Source organism: Carettochelys insculpta, chromosome 14 (genome assembly GCF_033958435.1).
Source record: "Carettochelys insculpta isolate YL-2023 chromosome 14, ASM3395843v1, whole genome shotgun sequence".
NCBI classification, from domain to species: domain Eukaryota; kingdom Metazoa; phylum Chordata; order Testudines; family Carettochelyidae; genus Carettochelys; species Carettochelys insculpta.
The window spans coordinates 767,401-793,679 of record NC_134150.1 but is presented as its reverse complement, the minus strand read 5'-3'; the positions used below and the strand labels follow the sequence as shown (position 1 = coordinate 793,679).

Sequence of the window (26,279 nt, the reverse complement as noted above, 5' to 3'; positions counted from 1 at the left end):
AGCTAGTCAGAATCTCTTCCCCTCTTGCCCCACTCCCCCCCCTGCCCACCTTGCCCTCCTGGTGCAAGGGAGCAGAGGGGATTGTTCAAATCAGTCTGAGTCACAGGGTGGCCTGGCCTCTGTTACACCTGCCACTGTGAATCTTTCTCTTTTCCTGGTGCTCTCTACAGTCAAAGGCCCCCCACCCTCTTTGGAGAAGGAGCAGGTGATTTCTCCCAGCTGAGGGCCATGTGTGGCCTCCTGATTCACTGCTATATCAGCAATTCTCAAACTTCAGCAGCCAGAAATATGTTCAGCCTCCCTCCACAAAGCCTTCTGATGTTTATATACATTTGAAGAAAAATCTCCCATGATCATGAAAAGCCCTATTGTTAATTTTTTATTTTTCAAGCTATTGTACCAGTAACCCTATTCATTTCATTACTACTAGACAGGGATGCATAAATATGTTTAGACAAGGAGCTCTTCTTTATTTTTATTATCACTAAAACTAACCAGCTGAAAAAACCTATGCCCCTTCCACCAGGGTCACACTGGTCCTCCACCCCTCCCCTTCTATTCCCCATCTTTCTGCTCCCTCCCTGCTTTTCCGTCTCCCTGGCAGCGCCTCCTGCATGCTGCTGAACTTCGCTGTTCTGCAGGAGGCACTGTGAGGCAGGGGGAAGAGTTGGTTAATGGGGCTGGTGGCTTCAGACATGACTCCCAGACGCCCCATGGACCCCTGTTTGAGAAATGCTGTACCATGCCAAGAAGTCCTGTGGCACCTTATCAACTAACAGATATTTTGGAGCATAAACTTTCATGGGCAAAGGCCCACTTCGATGAAAGTTTATGCTCCAAAATATCTGTTAGTCTATAAGGTGCCACAGGACTTCTTATTTTTGAAGATACAGACTAACTCGGCTACCTCTGATACTTGTACCTTATCAGTTATCTGAGACATGTCTGTTTACTTGAATCCCAAGAGTATGTTAGAACATAAGAATGGCTAACCTGGGACAGACCAAAGGTCCATCCAGCCCAGTATCCTGTCTGCTGACAGTGGCCAATGCCAGGTGCCTTAGAGGGAGTGAACTGAACAGGTAGCAATCTCTCTCCTGCCATCCATCTCCAGCCTCTGACAAACAGAGGCCAGGGACACCATTCCCCCCAACCCTGGCTAATGGCCATTAATGGGCTAACCTCCATGAATTTATCCAGCTCTTTTTTTAAACCCTGTTATAGTTCTACGTTAAGTTATGAACCTGCAGTGAAGCTGTTATGAGGTTAGAGTATCAGGGCAGAGAAACTGCCTGTGCATGTTTAAATTAAGAACAAAATTCCTGCTCCATGGCTTGTAAAACAAATTATTCAAGCAGGAGGACCACCAACTATGGTTGGGAAGCTGGGGCATCCATCATCTTCTGCCTCTTCAGCCAAGCAGCGTAGTGTAGAGAAGAACTCCTGGCCTCCTACAATGCACTTTAGGACTGCTTGGTGACACTGGTTCTCCAGCAAGGTTTAAGCTGGATGCTTGATCCCCTGGGATGCCTGCACCTGAGGGGTATTTTTATTGCCTGAGCCTTGTCAGCCCGTTTTCAGCTATAGACACAACAGCATGAAGTAGAAGGGCATTGCTCCTTAGGTAGGATGCCAGGTGCTGTTACTGAATCACTCCCCAGCTTCAGCCAGCCCATTGTGCACTGATGTCAGGGTTGGATTCTTCTAGTTGTTTTCCTCAAGTTCTTCACCTGTAGCCTCGATTAGTGAGTTCAGAGCTGCCTGAAGGAGATATCTGGGGCAGAAGGTCAAGTCACTTCTGTAAATTGATCCTTGCGCGCTACACTGAAAGTCAGTCTTAAGAAAGTTGGAGCTTTTTATCAGGTTCAAGTTTTGTTTGTTTTCTTTTCTTTTTCTTTTCGTAGACCTTCATAATAACCAACGAGTCTGATCTCTTAGGCCCGATCTACACTAGGAGATAAAGTTGAATTTAAGGCTCTATGGTCAATTTTATAAACTTTCATGCTATACTCCAGTGCTCAAGAAGTCAATTCTAAGTGGTTGTAACACTGACTTCTGTACTGCTGACTTCCCAGTGAAGTTACTCAAAAAATCCAATTTGCAGAGTCAAGCTAAAACAGTGTAGATTAACCGGGTTTAAAATAAATTTTATTAGCCCCAGAAACTGTCCCACGATGCCCCCTGCAGTGTCCTTTCTGGTCATTGCCCCACCCTTGCTGCTCTCCAGGTGAGTCACAAGTAGGTGACAGGAAGTGATGTGTTCATCAGCCTGAGAGTTCTGATTATATTTCCTTTCCTTTCCGGCCAGCATGGCGAGCAGACGTGTGGATCACGCCTAGCACACTTTGTAGCCCGGAGTTCCCAGGATCACAAACGGGTCCCAGCATGGAGCCATCAGGAGATCTTGAACCTCTTTTCAGTGTGGGGCGAAGAAGCTGTTGTAAACCAGATCTAATCCAGCAAAAGGAATGCTGATATTTATGGCAAAATATTGCGAGGCGTGATTGAGAAAGGTTTCAACAGAGACACTTAACAGTGCCATGTGAAGATCAAGGAGTTGTGCTGGAACTACCAGAAACGCCAAGACAGCCAACAGTTGGTCTGGAGCATCTCCCCAGAAATGCCAGTAATATGATGAGCTGCCCACATTTCTGGTGACAGATGCAACCTCTTCCACCAAAAATGGTATCGACTGCTCTGGTCGTGGGCAGAGTGCTGAAGTGCATGATGCTGAGGAACTGGTGGCCGATACTTCATTGAGGTCTGTGTGGCTCAGAAGGCACTTAAACATTGCTTTTAAATGACCAAAGGCACATTCTACCACCATTCTGCACCTGCTTAGCCTATAGTTAAAGAACTCCGTACTGGAGTCCAAGGCGCCTGTGTAAGGCTTAATGAGACAAGGGAACAAGGGGTAAGCAGGGTCTCGCAAACTCACTGTGGGCATTTCCACTCGCTCAGTGGTAATTTTCTGGTCTGGGAACAAAGTACCACTTGGGATGGAGCCTTCTAAACAGACCAGAATTCCTAAAGATTTGCGCGTCAAGCACTCTTCCTGACCACCCCATGTTGATGTCAGTGAGAGAACCTTTGTGATGCACCAACACCTGCAACACCATAGAGAAGTACCCCTTGTGGTTGATGTACTGTGAGGCCTGGTGGTCTGGTGCCAGGGTGGAGATGTGCGCTCCATCAGTGGCCCCACCACTGTTAGGGAACCCCTTGGCAGCAAATCCATCCACTATCTCCTGCAAATTCCCCAGAGTCACTGTCCTCCGCAGGAGATGCATGCTGGTCACCTTGGTTAGCTATCTGACGACAACCCCCACTGTAGATTTGCCCGCTCCAAATTGATTGCCCACTGACTGGTAGCTGACTGGCATTGCAGACTTCCAAAGAGCAATTGCCACATACTTCTTGACTATCTAAGCAGGTCTCATTCTGGTATTGCCGCGCTTCAGGGCAGGAGACAGCAGTTCACAAAGTTCCTTGAAAGTGGCCTTATGCGTGCGGAAGTTTTGCAGCCACTGCTGGTCATCCCATGACTGCAAAACATTGTGATCCCACCACTCTGTGCTGGCTTCACGGCTCCAGAACCTGCGCTCCATGCTGTACAGTGACTCCAGTGCTGCTGGAAAATCTGCGGTTCTTCTCTCCAGAGATTCGTGCCCATCAGCGGCCCCCGTCATTAATGCGCTCATTCTGCATGGGCATTATGTTCACAAGATACAGCATCGCAGTGTGCACACTGAGCACAGAACACCGCATAAACTTAGAAGCATATTGGGATCCATGTTAGTGTCTGTAATGCAGCTGTCAGTCAAGACGAAAAGCATTTGAAAATGCAGTTTTTTTTCCAGGCCGAAAGGGGAGGTGAGGAAAATGCGTTCTGGGATGGTGACATCAGAAACACTTGTGGCAACTTTTTTTCGCATAAGACACTGGCACAAAATCCCAAAATGCAAGGAGAGGACAGGAACTGTGGGAGAGGTGCCCAGAATGCACCGCGTCCACAGTCGGAGTCAGGCACCCTTGGGTGGAGAAAGTAAATCAACTTTCTAAGCTGGTCAGGACACTCGACCTCAAGTTTATAAAATCCAATGCTTAAAAATCTGACTTCAACAAACTTTTGTTTATTCGCATCTGGAGACATACCCTTACATACCACAGGTCGGAGCATTTCACACAATGTTTCTTGCAGTGATGGGAATTTATTTTCTATCAATCCCAGGAGATTGAACACATTACACATCAGGTCAATGGGTAATTTAGATTTTATCCAAATACACGTTTACAGCCAATTCCTATCAATGAAACTAAGGTTTGTTCAGAAGAATGGAATTATAATGGCTATAAGGTCATGATACATCTAGGTATGAATAAAGTTCTAAGAATTTGCCTTAAGAAGAGATGAGCTACTGTCTGATTATAAAAATAAAAAATCCTTCCACAGTCATTTTATAGGTGCAGTCCAGTAGGCAGTCCATGTGCAGAATTTGTTTTAAGTTTTTCCATTGTAAATATCAGGGTAATCTAGAATGGACCTGGAGACGTCAGTCTTGTGCCTTAAACTTTACCTGACCAAGTTTAAGCCAGTCTGAGACTGTGAGAATCAGACCTTACAATTACAACGGTTTTCTAACAGGCTGTGTTAGACTCTTGACAGAAGATGACACAGCAAGCATTCCTCGAATGAAAAATAGGTAATGCATATTGTTGCTTTGACGCAATATCACTGTTTCCTAGGCACAGAGGGGCAAGTAGCTGAATTCATCAGAGGTAGCTAGCTATTCTAGCAGTTCATAGGCTGTTTACTACAAACTTCAAAGAGACATGTAGACTGTGATAAAACAACAGAGAGTCTGGTGGCACCCTAAGATTAACACACTTATTAAGGGATAAGATGGGATGAAATACAACTCACTCCCTCAAATGCTTGTTGTGAAGAAAAGGCAGGGATACAGATATGGGAGTATAACATCAATTGCGAATTAAATTAGTCTGGATGTGGCTCACCTCCAACAGTGATGAGAAGGTGAGAATACCTGAAGGACAAACTACATATTGTAATGACAGACATTTCATGTCTCTCTTCAGACCGTTGTGATTATGTCAAATTTGCCTATGAGTTCTAGCTCAGCAAATTCATGTTGCAGTCTGTTTTTTAAATTTTCTGTGTAAGAGTAGCTACTTGCAAATCTGTAACACTGTGTCCAAGGAGGTAAAAGTGCTCTCCCACTGGTGTTTGAATGTTGCTGTTCTTGATGTCTGATTTGTGTCCATTTATTCTGTTGCATAGAGACAGTCTGTTTCGTTCAGTGTACATGGCAGAGGGGCTTTTATGGCACATGATGTTATGTATTACATTACGAGATCTGCAGGTGAACAAGCATTCCATGGTATAGTTGATATGGTTAGTTCTTGGGATGTCTCTAGGGTGGATGTATGGACAGAGTTGGCAGTGGGGTTTGTTGCAGAGATTGGTTTCTGGGCCAGTATTTCTGTTGTGGGGTGTAAAGTTGGTGGTGAGTATTAGTTTCATGTTGTGGGGCCTGTCTGTAAGCGAGGACTTATCTGCCTCCAGAGCTCTGTGAGAGCAAACGGTTGACATCTAGGGTAGGTTGTAGATCTTCGATGAGGTGAGGAGAGGTTTTAGCTGGGGGCTGTAAGCAGTGTTTCCTGTAACCTATGTGCTTGCACAGCCACTCAGGAGAGATTCAAATGCTGCCCAGATGATTTGCACAGCATCTACACCTAGGTTTGGTATTTCTGGTGGTGGTGAACATTCATTCACGCATGCCTCAGTGCACATGAGATATTATACCACACAGGGATGGGAAAAATCTGCATCTGGACAGAAAAGATTGGCGGGAACATTAACCCTGTAGTCAAAGGAGCAAATGCAATCCTTGATTGCATAAAATGGAATAATGAGTAAGAGCAGAGAGGTTATTTGATGTCTGTATTTGGCACTGGTGTGACTGCTGTTGGAGTCCTATGTCCGATTCAGAGGTTCCCAGTTCAAAAATGATGCCGTCATATTGTAGGAGGTTCAAAGATCTATGAGAATGATTAAAGGATTAAAAAAACATACATAGACTCAGGGAGCTCAAGCTACGTAGTTGAACGCTGTGAAAGTTAAGACAAAAAGCAGTCAAGTAGCACTTTAAAGACTAGCAAAATAGTTTATTAGGTGAGCTTTTGTGGGACAGACCCACTTTTTCAGACCATAGCCGTACCAGAACAGACTCAATATTTAAGGCACAGAGAACCAAAAGCAGTAATCAAGGAGGACAAATCAGAAAAAAATGATCAAGGTGAGCAAATCAGAGAGTGGAGGGGTGGGCGGGGGAAAGGTCAAGAATTAGATTAAGCTAAGTACGCAGACGAGCCCCTATAGTGACTCAGAAAATCCCACACCTTGATCATTTTTTTCTGATTTGTCCTCCTTGATTACTGTTTTTGGTTCTCTGTGCCTTAAACATTGAGTCTGTTCTGGTATGCCTATGGTCTGAAGAAGTGGGTCTGTCCCACGAAAGCTCACTGAATAAATTATTTTGCTAGTCTTTAAAGTGCTACTTGACTGCTTTTTGTTTTGATAGTATATAGACTAGCCCGGCTCCCTCTCTGTACTGTGGAAGTTAAGGGATGATTTGATTACAGTTTGAAAGTGTCCGCATGGGGAACAAATATTTCCTAACAGGCTCTTCACTGGAGCAGAGAAGATCTAACATAATCCAACGGTTGGAAATTGAAGCTAGACAGATTCAGACAGGAAATAGGATAAGTTTTTAACCGTTATAAACCATTGGAGAACCCTTTTTACTGAGGGTTGATCTGCTCTAGGAATAACGTGGGGGCAGTTCTTTGGCCTATGTTATACAGGAGGTCAGACTCAATGATCACAAGAGCTGGTCCTAGGCATGGAATCCATTCTTATCCACTTAGGGGGCTTATCCATTGGGATGGGAAAACTATTTCCTCCTTGGTGCCGATGAGGGCAAACAGCTTCTTACAGACCTGCCTCCTGACTGATCTGCTCTTTTTCTTTCTTCAGGTTGGGATAAACATTCATACGGTTACCACGGTGATGATGGGCATTCCTTCTGTTCTTCTGGGACAGGGCAGCCCTACGGCCCCACCTTCACTACAGGAGATGTGATTGGCTGCTGCGTCAACCTCATCAACAACACCTGCTTCTACACAAAGAATGGCCACAGCTTAGGTAGGCAAAGAGGATGTCCTCAGAATGGGCCATCCCAGCCTGCAGTAGGCCTCTCAGACTGTACCACCAATTGCTGTCCTCATTCACATGTAACGTAACTCCCTTCTGCAAGTGGGATCTAGGCTTTAGTGTGAAATAATGCCAGGAAGTGGCCACCAGGAGCCGTGAGGTTCCCCAAAGCCATGTGGGTTTCCAGTGTGAGTAACTGTTTCTGTGAATGCAGCTGCCACATGTGTTTATGCAAATTACAGACCTGTCCTCAGGTCCTTTAACCTCAGTCCCTCCCTGTGCCCCTGCACAGCCCTAGGTGAGATAAGGGGGGCATTTAGAGTTTGGGCAACAGGGAAAGGTAATCACTGAAAGTTTGGTTTATATATTACTCAACAAATGACAACGTTGGTTTGTGTATTACTCAACAAACCATCACCAGTGAGCCAAAGCTCTTTCTTTTAAAAGGGACTTCTGTCTTTTTGTGAGTCTCACTCCTGGTATTCTGTGCGTTTGCAAAACATGACAAATTCTATTTGTATGTTTTCATGGTTGTGGAATGAGCTGAAAGACATCTCTGGATGACACATTGGCTATGTCAACACTAGCACAAATCTTCGAAATGGCCATGCAAATGGCCATTTTGAAGATTACTAATGAAGTGCTGAAGTGCATATTCAGCACCTCATTCGCATGCCACCGGCCGCAGCTCTTTGAAATTGCTGTTTTTTGCTGCTGTGCGGCTCGTCCAGACCAGGGTCCTTTTCGAAAGGACCTTGCCAACTTTGAAATCCCCTTATTCCTATCAGCTGAGAGCTCATCTGACGGAGCAGAAGCATTCGCATGCCACCAGCCGCGGCTCTTTGAAATTGCTGCTTTTGTTCAGGTTTTAAAGGCATTCCGGTGGTTCTACGTTTAAACTAAGAATGTTGAGGGAGGGCTCAACTGATGGAGCAGAAGCATTGCATGATAGACCTGCTGTCTGTATGAGCAGCATATTCAGGGTGACACCATTTTGTACAAATTGGGTGCAACTCCGAACCGGCGGCATTCTGGTGGTTCAGAGCTGCACCCAATTTGTACAAAATAGTGTCGACCTGAATATGCTGCTCATAGAGACAGCAGGCCTATCATGCAATGCTTCTGCTCCATCAGTTGAGCTCTCCCTCTTCCACAGTAAGTGTGAGTCCCAGTAATTTGTCAGAGGAAAGTGCTTAGCTCATTTTGGTGAATTCCTCTTGTCTTCTGAACTGTAACATGTTCGATTTGGTTGGGGAAAAACACCCCGTTTCCTTTGCTTCTCTCAGAGCTGTGCTGAGCCTACTTTCATTCAAACCAAAGAAGCTGATGCAAAAAACCCCAAATAACCTCCCCCCCAAACACTAGTTATACCGAGTGAGCAGTTGGATGGAAGGAGCCGGGAGGAGGGATATGGTACAGGAGGAATGCAGAAATGGGTGTGTTCTTCAGGCAGGCGTGATTGGTGCTACAGTTGCCAAGATGGGTGTGGGAAGGAAGGCGCTGCATTGCAGGCACATCTGAGTCATGATCCTGCCTGTGGGTTTGGTGTCACAAGCCAGGCCCTGAGGCTGTTATGTGGTAGAGCCTGAGGGATGTCGAGCTCATGGGACCAGGATTTGTAATGGAAAAGAGCAAGCATTCAGGTTAGGCGTAGAGCTAGAATTCGTAGCCAGTGTTTCTGATTGGGATGGGAGAAGTGTTGGTGGGAAATGTGGTCTAGTCCACAAGCCTTTTGGTGTGGAACCCCTTGTGCTTATTTCATGCTAGTCTTTCAATGTCCACTTGGCTTCTAGCCCTGTCAGTTTGCTGTCCTCTTCTCAGGGGCAGCAATTGGGAGCCATTTCCCTCGGGGGGCCAAGTGGAAGAATTTGTGTAAAATGTGCTCTGTAGTCTTCAGGGCAGCGTTCAGGCCACTGCAGCCCTGGCCACGTCTGTGATGGCGTGTTTGAGTGGCCCTGGGCGGATTTTGCTCAGCCTTGTTCTTGCCTTGAAGCGCTTTGCTGACCTGACCAGCTGTGATGCCACACAAATGATTCATGTTTAAAAATGATGTGGGCCATTACTAGGGCTCTTGGCATGGGACATGAACAGCCCCATCCAATGTAGGGGAGGGAAGTGCTTTGGCAAATAAACGTGAGGGAAAAGCCCTGTTTTCCAACTGCACTCAAGCCTTTTCTGACCTGGTCTCCCATCAGCTCTGTGCTGTGGAGACAGCTGAGAGGTGCATGAAGCCGACAGCTGCCCGGGTGGAGTAGGGGTGCCACAAGACCTCACTGGGGAGGAGGCAGGTTGAGTGCTGGACTCTGGCCTTTTTGTCAGGATATTAGATTGATGTAAACATCAACTCAGAGACCCTCTGGGAAGCACAACCAATGAAGTGCCCAGGTTGGGAGAAGGGCATTGTGAAGCCCATCACTTCAGCTGCAGGCTCCTGGTTCCAGCAATTTAGGAGGTGTCACAGCTCTGTGCTTGGATTAAGTTTGTGTGCGCGCGCGTGCTGGATGACTGTCATAGGTGGCTCACCTGGCCTCTGGGGATTCAGCCTTCTGTTTTGGGGCTGCTTATGAGAGCGCTACATCAGCCTCTCCGGTGCTCTAGAGGCGTGGTTGTGATGCTCACCTCCCCTTCACTGTTTCTCCTGCTTTCCTTGCATGCTTCTAGTTCATTGGCTCCCAGGTTCTCCTTTCCTCAAATGGCTGAGGTCCACTTTTGTGTTTTGTCCAGCCCAGCATCATCGGTTACCCTCCCAGCAAATCGTTGATGGTGGTTACAAAACCCACATGCGGTGCTGGTGGACAGCATTGTGTTCCATTGAGCTTCAGAGCACTGAGGGCTTATCGGAGAAAGTGAGGATGTGGGACCCCTTGCAGATCAAGGAAGCCCGCGTAGCCTTCAGTGAGAGCACTGCCGTTGGGGAAGGTGTTTTCCTTCGGTTAACAGAACTGCACATGAGCCACAGCTTGCTTCCATAGTGCAAAAGCACTGGCTGGAGAGTGACTTAGTCTATTGTTTACTTTGTTGCTCGTGGTGCCATGTTGAAAGGAGATCTGCAGAGCAGAGAGGGTGTGGGCTAGACCTTTCGCTCGTGTCCGTGCTGTGATACAGCAGTGTCACATCTTACGGGCTGACTGAGAAAACAAGGGAAAGCAGGTGATCCGTCACAGCGTCTCGTATTCCACCAGGAGTTCTCTCCTGCTCAGGATGCCTGCAGAGATGATTACAGGGGCATTGTGTTTCCCTTCCCAGTCCTTCATTCCCGTTGCTAGTTTCTTTCCAGTTGCTTGTATTCCATGCGCATGTTGTGGTTGCTGATTCCAAACGATGCCAGCCTAAGCCACCTGATTCTCATGTTCTGAATTCCTTTCAGACGAGTGGAAAATGAAGCCACTCAAATGCCTCTGTCAGTGGACTGGAGAGGTGTGTGGTCTGGGTTGTCAGCCTCACTGCCTGCCCCATTAGGGGCTGGGGTGAGGATGATCCAGGACACCCTAATATGGCGGCCTTTTGAATGTGCAGGAGAGAGCAGTGTGGGGAAAGGCTGCAGCTGTGGCTACAGAGGGACCGTTCACATCCCCGCCCTTTTCCGGGCTCAGGGCTGGCACTTGGCGTTCATGCTGAGGGGAAATGTGGGGTACGGAGGAGGCGAGCCCAGGGGTGCTTGGCACATTGATTGATTTGCAGAAACCCTGGCTTAAGTCAGCGTTGTAGCAGCAGCTGCCTCTGCCTTCACAAGGGTGGTGAGGACATGCAGTGTTTCTCTGGGGGAACAGAGCAGAAGTCTCACCAGAAAGGCTGATGGTAACTGGTGTCTCCCTGTTGCTGTTGGAGAAGGAGCCCAAGGTCGAGAGGAGAACATCCATTAGTCACTGCTTTGAGCAGTGGAAAACACGTTGCTCAGCACCATGTGAGCACAAGCACCAGCAGCCTCTCAGCCATGGCAGAGCACTTGTGACAGGAAGGTGTGGAACATGCATTTCTGTGCAGAGCAGAGGCCTGAGGAAAACAATAGCCCTTCAGCAGACCAGGGATCACTAAGACTCCGAGGCTGCATCTTAATGAAACCTGAATGCTGCTTGTCTCTTAATTGCAGATGGAGGATCTAAATTCTGTGTGGTGTAAGCTGGAGAGTGACCCAGAAAGGGAGTAGTGCGCCATTTCCTTGGCATGCACTGAGGTTATAGGTCCCTTCTGTAGTGAACAGGAATATTGCATCTCTCCTACGTGGGCTCACAAATGTGCCAGAGAATAGCCAGCGACCTTGTGCTCCTACCCAGAAGGGTCTTGGTACCTGTTGGGCTGACGGCACGGTCCGAGGGCTGATGCTTGGAGACCTCCTGATTGCAGTGTACCTGGCTTGGGTGGCACTATGGGAAAGGAAGGGGCCTTTGAGTAAAACTGTGGTGAAGTTTCTGTTTACTCTGATGCAAATTGGTTAGTTGGAGCTGTGCTTATCATAGTTCCCTTCCCAGAGAAACAGCTATTTTCGTAGATAATGTCACTGTTATATTGACACCAGCTTCCTCACTTCAACTAACAATGCCTTGTCTGGCAACCCACCCTGGTCCCAGAAGGGCTTGGGTGGGCCAGTTGGGCAAACACAGGCTGATGTTTTAATGAAAGGTTTATTATTCGTTTGTAACGAACAAATAGAAAAAGGATGTATTGTAACACCATTGAGTCTCGGCCTGCTTCAGCAGCCAGGCCGTCTTCTGGAGCCATGGGGGAAAGTAAGGACAGTGCATCAGCCTTCGCTTGCCTTTCCTGGCTTTCACATATTGCTTCGTTGCTACCTGAGCATGTGGCAGCTGTTGTCCTTGTGTGTACAGTCCGGGACCTTTCTGCCCTGAGTTGCACCTTGCAATGACAATTTTCAGATACCTGAAGGAGCAGCTGTACCACAAGGTAGCAGCATTCTTATCTGCTCACCACTTCCTGTGTGGCTGAGGGCCCTGAAGGATGTTCCAGGGTTGTTAGCAAAGAACACTTTTTGGTTGTATCCCTAAATTTTTCTTTCCTGCAGCTCTTTCCAAGGTTTTTGGGAGGCACCCCCTCCAGCCCAGGTTGCTTTTTGAGCTTACAGGACAACCTGATTGGATTGTCTGTCATCTTCTGGGAAGGTACTAAGGAATTGCCTTGATCTCGCATAGATCCAGCAGTTTTTCTCTGTATTTCACTTAGGTCTTTTCTTACCATTAAGAATGCTGTTTGATCATAAGAACCATCCTCCATCCGGCCAGGATCTAATTCCCACAGAGGGGCCATCCTGGGTGGAATTGGATTGCTCTGCATTTTCACCAGAAGGCGAAGAGAAAAAGGTTTTGGGAAAGCAAAGGATCACTGTGTGTGAGGCACATGCAGCCCCTCGCTGTCCAAAGTGCTTTGAAGCAAATAGGTTCGATTCAGTGCCTGGAGTAGGCGTAGCATAAGCGCAGGGGTGGGCAAAATCACAAATGGGGGCGGGATTCCCTCCTCCAAGCATTTCTCTCCAGCCCACCCAGCTGACTAGCAGAATGTGCGTACTTAATAGCCGTCAGCATGTGTTCAGCTGCCCCTCCCCACCTTGTTCAGTCTGCAGCCAGGCTGCTCATAGGACTCTCCTGCTAGCCATGCAGAGGTGCAGGGGAGAGGAGAGTGCTGAAGTCAGGGTGTTTGCCTGCCCCAGCACCCCATCTTCGCAGAGCAGGGATCTGGGAGAAGGAGACACACAGTGGAGCAGCTCTAGGCTGGAGCACGGCTGGTAAGTGACTCACTCAGTGATGCAGAGCAGGAGAAGCGGGAGTCAACAGAACAGGACAGATTTCTCTTAAAGAGGGAGAGGGTGGCATCTCTCAAAAACATACCCAGCAGCAGCCATAACACGCACTGTGTCACTGTCACAAATACCCGGCTGTGCCCCACACACGTAGTCACTGTCACATACACACTGCAGTGCACAATCTGCATCACCCAGTCTCTCTCACACACAAAGTGTTTCTCTTTCATTTTCATACACTTCCTTTCTCTGTAGCCCCCAGGCCCCGCCCCTTGTGGGGAGCCCAGAACCGGCCCTCAACCAGTGCCAAAATTTGTGGAATGGCCCCTCTGCCAAAATTATTGCTTGTCCTGATAAAGAGGTTCATATCACAGTTACGAACAGTTTGCAAACTGGTGTGTAAATCTACTGTGCACTATACTGCACTTCAGTCCACTCATTTTATAAACTGGAGCAGATCAATGCACAGAGTAAACCTTTTACTGTATTGTAGCAGTGGCTGCATGGCCAGCTAGCGAGTTGTAGATTTACACCTTCCCATGCTGTGTGCTAATGTATTTCACTGCAGTGTGGAGCTTTCGTCAGACCTGAGGTCGAGAAGCAGCAAGGTATGTGCACATGTTTTTTCGTCTGATCCCTAGGGAGCACCACAATCTCATGCCTGCCTCAATGCAGCACTTAGCATGTCAGCGATAATTAATAGCCTGTGCCTCAGAAGACAATGCTGGAAACCTTCTCCTTCCCACCTGTCTTTACATCTGTTGGTGGTCCACTGGCAGTGCCGGGAAAGGCTAGTGGTGATCCCTGCGTTGGTCATGACCCCTTTCCCTTGCATACACTGATCCACTCTTCTATACCTGCCACTGGGCCTCTGTCATCTTAGCAGTGTGAATTGCCTCTCTGTAACTCCACAGCCCTTGGTCCTTCTGGTGCTTTCTGCACTCTGAGTTGAGGTGCTGTCCAGCACACGGTCGTGCGGCTGAGGTGACTGCCGCTGCCCCGTGGGGAATGAAGGAGCTGGTACCATGGCAGAGCACAGAGGCGTACATGCTCTGTCTACAGAGTTTGAGGGCGGAGGAGCAGTGAGCTCAGGCAGTCTGGGCAGTGGGGTGGTGGTGATTGTGTCGTTTTACTCCTAGAGATTTGTTAAGTAGTGACTGGGGAAGAAGGTCCACGTGTTTTGACACCACTCCACACTCTCCATGTGGTGGCTGGCAGTTAGGTGGAAACCATCTCTTCTTCCAGATGCTGTTGGTGCCCTTTAGGTCTTGGCACTACTGTATGCTCCTGGAGAGAGAAGATGGAGTTGCTGTTGTATGTGAATAGTCCAAATCTCTCTGGTTGGTGCCTGGAAGTAGTTAATACGTCTCACGATTCAGGAACATACAGTGCAGATGCTTCATGTCCACCAGCCAGTGATCTGCTCTGAGTGTCAATTCTGCAGCTGGAAATGCCTGTTACACATTTAGCTCTCCAGTGCAACTTGACTTGGAGCCTTTGGTGCTATTCAGAACTTATGGCTGATTAAATAAGGGGAAGGAGCCTTGAGAGATCATCAAGTGCAGTCCCCCTGCAGGCATGGCAGGTCCTAGTACCATCTAGCCCATCCCTGAGATGTTTGTCTAACCTGCTTTTTAAAATCTCCAGTGTTGGAGATTCCACAGCCTCCCTGGCAATTTTATTCCCCTGCATAATCTTCTCATTCTCATCTTAGCAAATACAAGAAACCTTTGCTTATATTTAATGTGTGCATCTTTTCTGGCTTGTCAGAAGACCCTAAAATCTTTTCACTTCTGTTACATTTGAAGTGGAGAGGTGGTTCTACCTCTATATTTGGCACTGGTGTGGTGGTGGAATCCTGTGTCCACAGCTCAAGGAGGGCAGCAGTATGTTGGAGAGGGTTCAGAGAAAAGCTACAAGAATGACTAAAGTGTCAGAGAGGTAGCCGTGTTAGTCTGTAGCTTCGAGAACAACAAGAAGTCTTGTGGCACCTTATAGACTAACAGATATTTTGGACCATAAGCTTTCGTGGGCAAAGACCCTCTTCATCAGATGCATGAGTGTGGGGGTGGTTTCAGAGGGGTATTTGAAGAGTGGGGTCCCAGTAAAGGGGGAGGGCCAGAGCTCACATCCCCCTGCCTGATCTGACTTGTTTTTTCCTCTTTTGATAAGTACTGTTGATATGGGGCCATTTCCACCTTGCTGAATAGACCTTGTCAGCTCTGGCCCGCTCCCTTTACTGGGACCCCACTCTTTAAATACCCCTCTGAAACCATCCCCCAACTCATGCATCTGATGAAGCGGGTCTTTGCCCATGAAAGCTTATGCTCCCAAATATCTGTAAGAATGATTAAAGGATTAGCCAGCCTCCTTTCTACTGATAAACACAAGGAGCTCAGTCTAGTTGGTTTAACAAAGAGGAGGTTAAGGGGAGGCTTGGTCACAGTCTTATAGGTATTTTCATGGGTAACAATATTGGCCTCCTCAGTCTAGCAGAGAAAGGTCTAATGTGAGGTTGAAGTTAGACAAATTCAGACGGGAAGTGAGGCATGTGTTTTTAACAGGTAAGGGTAACTAAACGTGGCAATAACTTACCAAGGGTTGCTGTGGCTGCTCCATCCCTGCCTATTTTTAAATCTAGACTGGAGGTTCCTCTCAAAGCTCTGCTCTGGGAATTACTTTGTGGCAAGTCTTTGGCCTGTGTCAGACAAGAGCTCGGATTAGACACTCATTGTCCCTTTTGGCCTGGGGGTCTCCGAATGTGGAGTGGGAAGCAAAGCGCTCCCATTCTCTGCCTAGGTGTGAAACTGCTTCTTACTCCAGCCATGTCTTAGTGCCAGGCCCAGGCCCCAGGAATTGTCCTGAGAGTGTAATGCTTAGGTTCATCTGGGAAGGAAAAATAGCTGCAGACCAGACCATGGCATGATCAAAGCGCTACCACTTCCAAAGCCAAAACTTCTCTTGAACGGAAGCTTTCCCTGGCGGCTTCGTGGTGGAGCCCCGCAGAGGTGTTGGGGAGAAGCAAAGGAAAAAGGGCTGCTTTTGTGAAGCTGAATGTGTTAAAACTGGTGGGAGTGAGTGTCAGAACTCTGACTCCTGCCTGAATCTGAACCGACACACAGAGTCCATGGAGAGAGTGTTGAGTCCAGGCCCAGAGCTGAGGGTTACTGTAATGTAATGGGTTTTAGCATGTTAAGCCTGTAGGCACGTGGGGAAAAACCCTTTGTCTTTTTAATTCTAATATTTTTTCCCCACAGGTATAGCCTTTACAGACCTCCCTGTAAGTACAACTGTTTTCAGTATTTTAACTAGGGATGCAAATTGAAGGGAGGGGGACAAGTCACTGAGGGGTGCGTTGTCTTCTGTTGAATGCCATGGTAAAGAGTAGCACATGTTCCTAACTGCTGTCTCTTTCCCCCCGCTCTGTTGCACTGAGCCGAGAGCAGTGTGCCCTGTAAGCTGAGTGCTGAGGCAGCCGCCCAGGAGAGTTTCAGGTGCTGCCCAGCTGATTGGCAGAGCGCCCCCAGCCAGCAGCCTGTGTGTCTACGAGTGGTGCACATCCACACAAGCCTCGGTGCACAGAACAAAATGTGTTCTGTCCATAGATGGAGAAGATTAGAGGGAACACTGGCTGAGTCCTCTCCCTTTTATGAGACTGCCCAGTCTCATCACTGCATGAACAGTCACTCACCTGTCCTGGAGTTGCAGTGTGAATTCCTGCTCGATTACTTCTTCAGGGGCTGGGTCCTAACCCCAAGCTTTGTCTGCCTAGAGCACACTGCCTGGTGTGCGCTTGTGCTCGATCACATGCTGGACCTCTTTAGCACCTCAGGCCCTGTTAACAGGCAGCACCCTTGTTTGTTTGGCTTTGTTGCTTTTAATCTCCTCTTGCTCCCACCCGAATGCTGCAGGAAAAGGCCTTTCCTTTCCAAGGCAGCAGCAAGGGATTGGCCCATCAGTGTGAGGAATGCTCGCTTGCCCCTCTGCTTCTACATCCCCTGCCCTCTCTCTGTGCTCATTACAGTTCCACTGCCTGTTAGCGAGCCCTGCACATACCCTGTGACCAGCCATGGCCAGTGCTACTGGGGCGATGTGCTGAGCTCCCCTTTCTAGGGCTTGGTAGTCATATCTTGGCTCTGCCAGCCTGCAATGGACCAAGCTGCTCTCATATCAAGAGCTTCCACGTGGCGTTGCACTTAGCTGTGCCGGAGACAGGGGGCCATAAGAACATGGCTGTCTCGAGGACTGCCAAGGAGCCCGAACTCCGTGGGCCTCCGGCACGAGTCACAGTGATCTGCCTCTTGAACAGGCTGCCCGTCTGCCGTGCTTCCTGCGGGCTGCTCGGGAAGGAGTTTCCCCCACGCGTGGGGGCAGGCAGAAGGGCTGCCCTCCGTTCTACCCTGACGTTACAGGGGGTGTGGCTGGACACTGGTTATTCTCCGTGTGCAGCAATCGTAGGTTTAAATCCCACCCCACCTCCCTGCCCCCGGGATCCGCGGTCGATGTGCAATTATATGAAATAACACCCGTATTCACCAAGGTCACGCCTCAGTGCTGAGCGTCCCTTTTCAGTTAAGGTTCGTTGCTCCGAGGGTGCCACCTGAGTGGGTCCTGCAGTGGGGCTCCAGATTGTTCAGGACATATGTACACGGTAAAGACTGATGTTGAGGGTATTTCCTGGCCGCTGTTGCACTTCTAGTTTGAATAGAACAGTTCCTTCTAGTCCTTGTAGTGTTGGTGCCCAGTGCTCCGTCGTGCTGCCCCTGTGGTGGTCTTTGTGCACCATCCATCTCTTCCCAGAAGTGAATACCCAGGGTAGGACTCGGAGGGAAAGCACGACTTTGTTGTGAGCACGGTTAGGGTGTGTCCTTGTGGATCACACGCCCTCAAGTGCAAACAAGCCTGGAAATGGTGGAGAGAGCCAGTGTCACACTCACCAAGGTGCAGCTCGGCCAGCTCTCCCCACAGCCTCCTATGCACCTAGGACAGGTCGGCCCCAGCATGTTCTAGTAAGTTGGGCTTATGCCTTAACATAGCAAGGGAGACATGGCCAGATTTGCTGAAACACAAAGCACATTGAGTTTAAAAGATGTTAAGCATTAGCCACATACACCCTGGCCTTCGCCAGGGCTGTGAAAATGTGAATTCTAGAAGCTTTGCTACCAGAGGGAAGGGAAACATGAAGATCTTCAGAACTCTTAGAACTGAGTGAGCATTGTAGAATCAAGGCTCTCGGAGCCTAACAGCGCTTGTCCTGGCCCTTGAAATGGGGTTTCTCTTTTCATCACACACATCATGAGCTGAAGTTGTTCTTGGGCTCCGAATGTAGAGGCTCCCCTTCCCACCTCCCATTTATGTCCCATTCTGCAGTGTTTCCGGTCCTCGGGAAGTTGTGGGGCTGACTTCACCCCTGGGCTGACTCTGACTTCAGTGAGCTCACACCAGGAATTGCAGCTGGTCCTTCAAGACCTTGGTTACCTGTCTGGAAACAGGTTCCTTGTAAAGAGTTCAAACCCAGTTTGTTTTCCTTCATTGGTAGCAATGGGCCTTGGGCAAAGTACATTGCACTGCCTACAGATTAGGTGGCGAGTGGAAATGCTTCCAACCCCAAGAAGTATAAATGGACAAAGCTCTCAAAGGGCGTTTCTTCGAGAAGGTTTGTCTGTGCTAGGCTCCTGTGACTGAAGTTAGCTAGAGACAATCTTGTTAACAGGAAACATTCTCCAGTGAATTTCTGTAAAAAGCCATGCTTAAACTGAGTTGGGAGGCTTGCACTGGCTTTACTAAACCAATTCAAAGTTAAACCTGCGCAACTTTCTCATCTGTCCAGGCCACTGCAAAATCAGAGAGTCTCACCTTTCCTGAAGACCTTCATTAATGTCAGGGAGAAAACAGTAAAGCTCTTGCACATTTTCAGGCATGGTTTTAATGTCAGGCAATACTTTTGAAAGAGGGCTATATTTTTAAGTGTTTAAATCAAGGTTGGATGCTTTTCTAAATTACATAGTCTGGGGAGTAGTTCTGTGGGCTTTTTATATGGGTAATGAGGTTCAATTCCTTCTGACCTCAGAAGTTTTCACTATGTCAGAAATAGGAATCTTTTAAAAATGTAGTCAGTTTAAAAAATTCATGTTGTCAGGCCCCTTTAATATATCTGCTAGGAACAAGCAGGAAATTTGAGACGCTGGGGGAAGAGACAGCCCCCTCATTCCTATGCTAAGAAAGTCTTGTGCTCTACTGTGCGCTGATTAAGGCCTCAGCTGGTGTATTGGATGCAGTTCTGAGCTCCACATTTCAGGAAAGATGTGGACGAATTAGAGAGGGTGCAGAGAGAAGCATCAAAAGTTGTTGAAGGTCTAGAAAGTATGACCTGTGAGGGACAACTGAAAGAATTAGGCTTGTTGAGTTGGGGAAGAAAGACAGCTTTCAAGTTCCTAAAAGGGTGTTACAAGGAGGAGGGAGAAGAATTATTCTCCTTAACCTCTGAGGTCAGAACAAGAAGCAATAGGCTTAAATTACAGCATGGTGGGGTCTAAATTGAACATTAGAAAAAACTTCCTATCTGTCAGAGTGGTTAAGCACTGGAATAAATTGTTTGTGGAGGTTGTTAAATCTCCATAATTGGAGATATTTAAGAGCAGGTTAGATAAACATCTGGCAGGGATGATCTGGGTGGTGTGTGGTCCTGCTGCGAAGGAAGAGAACTGGACTCAATGACCTCTTGAGGTCCCTTCTAGTTCTAGTTTCCCGTGGCTCTCTGAAACCCAAGAATAGTCCAGGGAAGATGGAGAAGAGAGGGTGGACCGAGTGGGATCAGGGGATGTGGCATGGCAGAGGGAAATACCAATGTAGAGAATGTATGGTTGAATGCAGGAGGTAGATGGAGAAAGGAGACAATGGGAGGCATGTTGAGGAACAAAGCAAGGCAGGCTTGGCAGCTGCCCCACTAGGGAGGGAGGGATTTAGAATGGGAGTTCCCGGCACCTATAGGCTTGAGAGTAAAAGTAATCAGTGAACAGGAAGGCTGGGTTTTGTGTGCAAGAGGCTGCACTGTAACCCTGAAATGATCTCTCTCAAAGGTCTGGCAGCTTCTGCTGGTGAAACAAGCTGAAGGAAAGTACCACTGACACACTGGTTTTGATGTGCCATGATGTTTTGGTTCTGACTCTCAGCTTTGGGAGGTTTCTGTCCGGTGATAGTAAAGCAGGGTGGAGGCCCAGTGCCTAGCCTGACAAGACAGGAGAGTCTCTTGTCGGAGGCTTTTCCTTATGGCCGTTTCTGCGGGAAAGGGGGAGGAGGAGGAGGACTTTCCAACTCCACCGTAAGTACCTCAATCTCCTTCTCCCCCGTGACATCTCCTCACTGGTTCTGTAGTGTGCAAGCAAAGCAGCCCCTTGTGTGCTGCATCTGATTGAGCTCACCTGCGGACTCCGCCAGTTGTTCTTGCTCAAGGACATGATACAGAGGAGATGCTAAGTCAGTGATGCAGCCAGCGTTGTTTCTTCCTGTTTGGTTTCAGGAAGAAGGGGCTTTTGAAGTCAGGGGTCCTTTCCAAAGGTCCCTGTCTACACAGGCGGCAGTGTTCTGAAAGTGGCACTTTCGAATTGCACATGGTTGCCATTATGCTAATGAGACACTGCATATTCATGTCAGCACCTTATTAGCATCTTCCGAACTGCCTCATTAACATGCCCCTTCTGAAAGGGAGGGGAAGTGTGTGTACAGCCATCGTGTGGAGCACCCGTTTCCAGTCCCCACTTTAGCGTTTCAGACTCCAGAAGTGTATAGTGCCAACTGTTCCTGTCTCACCCGGCTGAACAGCAGCCAAGTGCAAACCTTTTCGGTATAGCAAGGCATGCGCCGGTTCGCTGGACTTTGAATGGCAGCATTGCTGCAAGGTTCTTTGGGCAAGAGAGAAGTAGCCCAGTCTTATTTGCACAGCACACCTATTGCTACTGAAAGCTTAGAGCAGCAGGGAAGGATCCAGAGGAGTTCTTGAAGCAGCTGGAACATCACCACCACCACTTGACACTCACTAGGAAGTGTATGAGTCTAACCAAGCTGGCATTCTGGCTCATCCTCTCTCTGTGACTTGGGGTTTTCTGGAGCCTTGAAGTGTCAAGTGAGCCATGTGGCCGCCACTTCAGAATTCCCGTGTGTCATTATTTCTTTAAATCCCGAGAATGGGAGCTGGCATCTCAGGCTTCAGCCTAGGCTCCCACGTGGTCAGGTTGGAAGCAACTGACTGGCACTTACAGTCCAGGGTCGTGTATTGAAAAGATGACCTGTGACTGTCTCTGTAGTATGCGTCTCACCTAGCCTTGAACTTCTCTGCCAGTCTCATTACCAAGCTGTGGTTCTCTGTACGACAGCGCTCAGGCAGGAAGTTCAGTCATTGCCTTTGGAACCTGGGCCCGCTTCACTCCTTGTTTTCTGTGGTGGAGCCCTAATGCGAACTACTAGGAAAAAGCAAAGGAATAAAGCAGGGAGATATTTGCTCTGTCAGTGGTTCCCAAAAGGTGGTCCTCAGATCACGGCGAGTTCCTTGCATGCTTGCTGTTGGCCCATGGATAGCGTTGGGTTGACCCCAGTGTGGTCCCATCCCTGCCTCCCTCCCTAGTGGGGTAGCTGCCTATCCTGCCTTGCCTTGTTGCTCAACGTGCCTCCCGCTGTCTCCTTTCTCCACCTACCTCCTGCATTCACTCATCCATTCTCTGCAGTTGTATTTCCCTCTGCTGTGCCACATTCCCTGATCCCACTCCATCCACCATGGGTTGGGTTGGTCACATGGTGCCACCTCTAGCCCTTGTTTCCAGTGCGGGAGTCACACTGACTCCTGTCCTTCCAGTTAAGTGATTGCTGCAGCTGCTCTAGGGAGATGGTAACGAATAGGAGAAGTGGTCAGGATGCTCTTTAGCATAGTCCCCAGGATGAAATGTTTGGTAAACCCTTTCGTCTGTGTGTTCTCTCCTCATTCTTCCGTGTCCTGTGGAGATTGGATATCTCACTGCACTGTTCTGAGAATCTCCAAAGGGTTTGATTGGGGCAGGCTTGGTATCCATTAGCTTGGACTGTGTTCCTTGACCCTCTTCCCAAACTTGGGTCACATCTCAGCCCTCCAGAGGCTGAATTGTGTACTGATTGATGTTTGGCAAGACCATCACAGTGGTACGGCCTGTTGGAAATGAAAATGAACTTGGGTAGTTAGACTGCTGGCTTTTTGCATCATTGGGAGCTGAGCTTATGACAGTGCACTGGTTTTATGACCCAACCTGCTCTGCTGGGCAGTCCTTGTAATGACGTTGATTGTGCCCATGAAGGATGTCCTTTGGCCTTGCCTCTTGCTCAGAGATGCTAGGTGTTTGGATAGCCACCCCGGGGATGGGGAAATGAAGGTGAAAGGGTTCCCTAGGCTAGGGAGCTGGAGAGTCTTGTCTGGATCAGCTGTCTAGTTGGGACAGTTGTGGTAAAAGGGAGGTTTCCACCAAGATTCTGGCAGGGAAGCTCTACTGTCCTCCTGTGGTCACCTTGCAACTTGCAGGCGCTTGTCTTTCAGACTGTGTGTAACCATCTTGGCTCCTGCATGGTGGTAAGACATCACACACCCCTGTAGAAAAATAGATCTCCAGGCCCCATAGGCTGGTGCTCAGTGCTTTGGGAAGGCAGCTTCATTCACTGATTTATGCCACATCTTTTCAAGTGGCAGAAACTGAACACTTGAGCTCTGCATGCTGTTACCGACCTAGAGAACTCACAGTTGCCTCTTGCCCCTTTGATTACAAGTGGTTTTAAAAAAGTGTCCTTGACCCTGAAGCCCATCCCTGAGGCCCAGCTGTGAATCTCCATGCTCCTCGCTGTGCCCATGGGAAGGGTTGGGAAGCATTAATGTGGGTTTTTCTTTTTTTGCAGTCAAACCTCTATCCCACTGTGGGGCTTCAGACACCAGGAGAGATCGTAGATGCCAACTTCGGGCAGCAGCCGTTTGTGTTTGACATCGAGGACTACATGCGGGAGTGGCGAGCGAAGATTCAGAGCACTATAAAGCGGTTTCCCGTTGGAGACAGACTAGGCGAGTGGCAAACAATGCTTCAGAAGTAAGTCTCTGCAGCTGTCTTCCTCTCTTCTGCTTCTCTGGAAGTAGCACCTGACAGAGGCTGCAGAATGGGCAGTGCTGAGGTGAAATCTGTCATGCTCCGACATGACTGTCCTTTCTGCTGCACTCCAGGGAGTCCTACTTAGTATGTAGAGACAGGCTCCTTAAAGATCTCCTGGTGAGAGAGCCAAAACCCGTTCTGGCTTTCCTGCCTGGCTCTGGTCCACTCTTGCTAGAAACCTTCCTGATGAACCCTTTTTCCACTCGGTTCTCTAGCAGGTACCTGAGGCTGACGGGATTAAAGGACGGGTGTAATGGAGCTGAAGGCTTTGTCTACATGTCAGATTCAGTCAGTGTGGCTGTGGCACTCGAGGTGTGAACGAATGCTGTGGCTAGCTGGGCTAATCCCCAGGTAGGCAGGTCAAGTCAAGGGAACCACACTTCCATTAGCTCATGCCTGGGCAGCCCTAAAAAGGGAGGTTGGCCCTGAATGTTAGGTGCAGCCTTGCACGTGCTGACACATTGCTGCCAGTTGGATAGCGTTCCAGCAGCGATGGAAGATGTCTTCCATTGGCATAAGCTGTGCTGTATCACAGGGCCGTGCCAGCACAGCTGCCGTGCCATTGCTACCCCCCAGCCACTGCTGATTGGAGACACAGCTCTTAAGGGAAGGCGTGGAGTGCACGCCAGCTCGGCGCTTCGGAGTGTTCCTTGGTGCCTTCCCTCAAGGCCTCTGCAAGCGTGTCTCTGAACAGGGCCAGCTTCAGCTCTCCTCCCCTGTGGTCAGTTGCAGGGTCATTACAAGCGCGTGAGGCAAGTTTGCCCTCGTTTGTTGCATAATTGGGCTCCAAAGACTCAGCTTCTTTTTAACATCAGTGTCTGATCCTTCTGTCCCAAGGTGGCTTATGTCTGCCTGAGTTTGCAAATGGCCTGAAATGACAGCACAGAATGGTGTGAATTGTCTGAATGGATTGTTGTTTGAAACCTAACCACACATTACCTGTCACTGTTTGCTCCACTGGTGATCAGTTGGGTAAAACAGCAGGCTGATGTGCTTGTCCCAGCTCTGAGTGGCCAGTGACGGACATGGGACAGCCAGGCGCTGGGAGTGGCTGTTGCTAGAGAATGGGAAATGAATGCCATTCCCTTTCCCTCGCTGAGCGCAAGGAATGGCCAGGCAGGTGGGCAGTAAGGAAGGAGTTGATACTTTCAGTATAGTGGAGAAGAGGTCTTTAGTGTTTTGTGGGGACTGGAAGCCCAGACCAACTCCTTCATTTTGTCCAGGCCACAGGCCCCACTTTGCACGCCAGTTGGAGCCCCCATGTCCCATTTGATGATGTACTTGGAACAGCTGTGTGTTTTCAGTGCAAAATCGACAGCATGCAGAAAATGAAAAGTGGCAAAGGGAGAAATGTATTGGCTGCAGTAACGGAGATCCCAGGAGCTCCTGTATGTGTTAGGAGTGGGCCTGGGGGACAGGGCTCAACCGCGTCAGCTCAGAGCAGCCAGGCCATGTCTGCGCTGAGCGCACTTTGGAATAGCAGTGAACCATGCTGTCACAGCGCTGAACATACCAGCCGAGCAGCACTTCACACCAGTGGAGTAACAGCACCCTGCCCTCAACCCCCACCGAGCCATACACACACACACAACCCTGAGCACAACAGACTACACACACACCCACCCACCCCGGCGGTATGGCAGGGTCTGCATTGGGACTTCTGCTGGCACGTGGTCATCACACCCCTGACCGAGAGCTACGTGAGCAGGCAGACGTGCTTGTCGTTTCCCTAGCTGCTCTTGGCTCCGAGAGCAGCCTGCCAAAACAAGCCAAGAGGGTGTGGTCTGCTCTCCAGGAACTGATCAGAAACATGGGTGTTCTGCAAAGCTGACCCCATGCATCAGGCCCTGGTACCGGAGATTTCAAACACCCTGCACCTTTCCCTGTCCCTGACCCCTCAGGTCATACATTCTGAAAGGCGTGCATGGAGACGCTGCAATTGACTGGATTAGGCACATATTGGCAAAGCGAACGACCACCTGTGGTTGGAGAAGGCAGCATTCCTGAAAGGGAGTTCTCAGTCTGTAAGTGACAGCCCCCAGCCCTTCCACCACACACACCAGTTCTGAATAGTTAAAGTGCGTGATAAAGGGATGCAAGGGAGGCATACTAATAAGTAATTCTTCAAGTTACCCTGATCCCTTGGTGTCCAGTCTGAAAGAACATGAAATGTCACTGTGGCTGCAAGTGAGAAGATGGGTAGGATCCCAGCATGTGGAATGCAGGAGCATGCTTTGCTGATGGCATCTTGCCAGAAACCAGAGGTGAAAAGCAGTGGAGAAGGGAAGCTGGAAAGAGCCAGGAAAGCCCCCCTGCCTTGCAAGGCTGTACCTTGGTGTGCTCATGCTCTGAGCATTCACTTTTAGGTGCCCAGCACCCACCTGGAGTGTTTCTGTAGGAGATCTGTGTCTACAATGTCATCAGCACACTCTGAACAGGGTTTTACCATTGGTAACTGCTTTTAATTTGGCCTGGGGATGTTTATCATTCAGACACCAAGGGCAAGACCTGGGCTTGCCTGGAACAGTGAAGCTCATTAGCTTTTGCACATGAAAGCAGCCTGCCAGAATGGACAGCAGTAGTTTATTTTGGTAGCATGTAGCACGTTCCTGAGAGGCGTAATATCTCAAAGATTTCAGGAACTGTTCCCGACTGGATTTGTGGCGCTCAGCTAGCCAATAAAGAGTGTCTGTTGCGGTAAGTACTCCAGGCATCTAAGCCATGAGTTAGTGCTGGATAAACTCACACACAAACAGGGTACTGCGCTGGTCCATGGACAGGGATAGCTGCTGAGACGTGTGTTGCCATGGACAAAAATATACCAACAAGGGGACGCGCTGATTCTTGCAGTTGTACCGTGCAGTTTAAGTGCATGCCGTGAAGCACTGGATACTAAATTCACCTTCACAGAAAGCTAGACCAGTGCTTACCTCCCGTCTGCTTGCTGCACTCGTAGCAGTTCATCCCTAGCCTAACTTGGCTTTGTAATGAGCGATGTTTGTTCAGATGTCTGAGGTTACTGGGAATCTGAGCTTTTAATGATCTGGTCTGCACTACTCTCAGTAGAAGTCCTGAGCCTAGGGCTCCCTGGAAAATTTGAGGCAGGCTCAGTGGACAAAGTCCTTTTGGTTGTTCCACA

At 48.8% G+C, this 26,279-nt stretch overlaps 1 protein-coding gene across 6 annotated transcripts in view; it reads left to right on the top strand.

The window, feature by feature from the left end:
• RANBP10 (RAN binding protein 10) overlaps positions 1-26,279 on the top strand; it is a 104,968-nt gene that overhangs the window by 55,760 nt on the left and 22,929 nt on the right. For 5 of the 6 annotated variants that reach the window (XM_075008295.1, XM_075008293.1, XM_075008294.1 and 2 more), the window contains exons 4-6: positions 7,058-7,225; positions 16,244-16,266; positions 22,896-23,080. In XM_075008295.1, the coding sequence (XP_074864396.1) occupies positions 7,058-7,225; positions 16,244-16,266; positions 22,896-23,080 (376 nt within the window). Of the gene's footprint in view, positions 1-3,704; positions 3,874-7,057; positions 7,226-16,243; positions 16,267-22,895; positions 23,081-26,279 lie in introns of those variants that run through there. The other variant, XM_075008297.1, reaches the window with a different exon arrangement.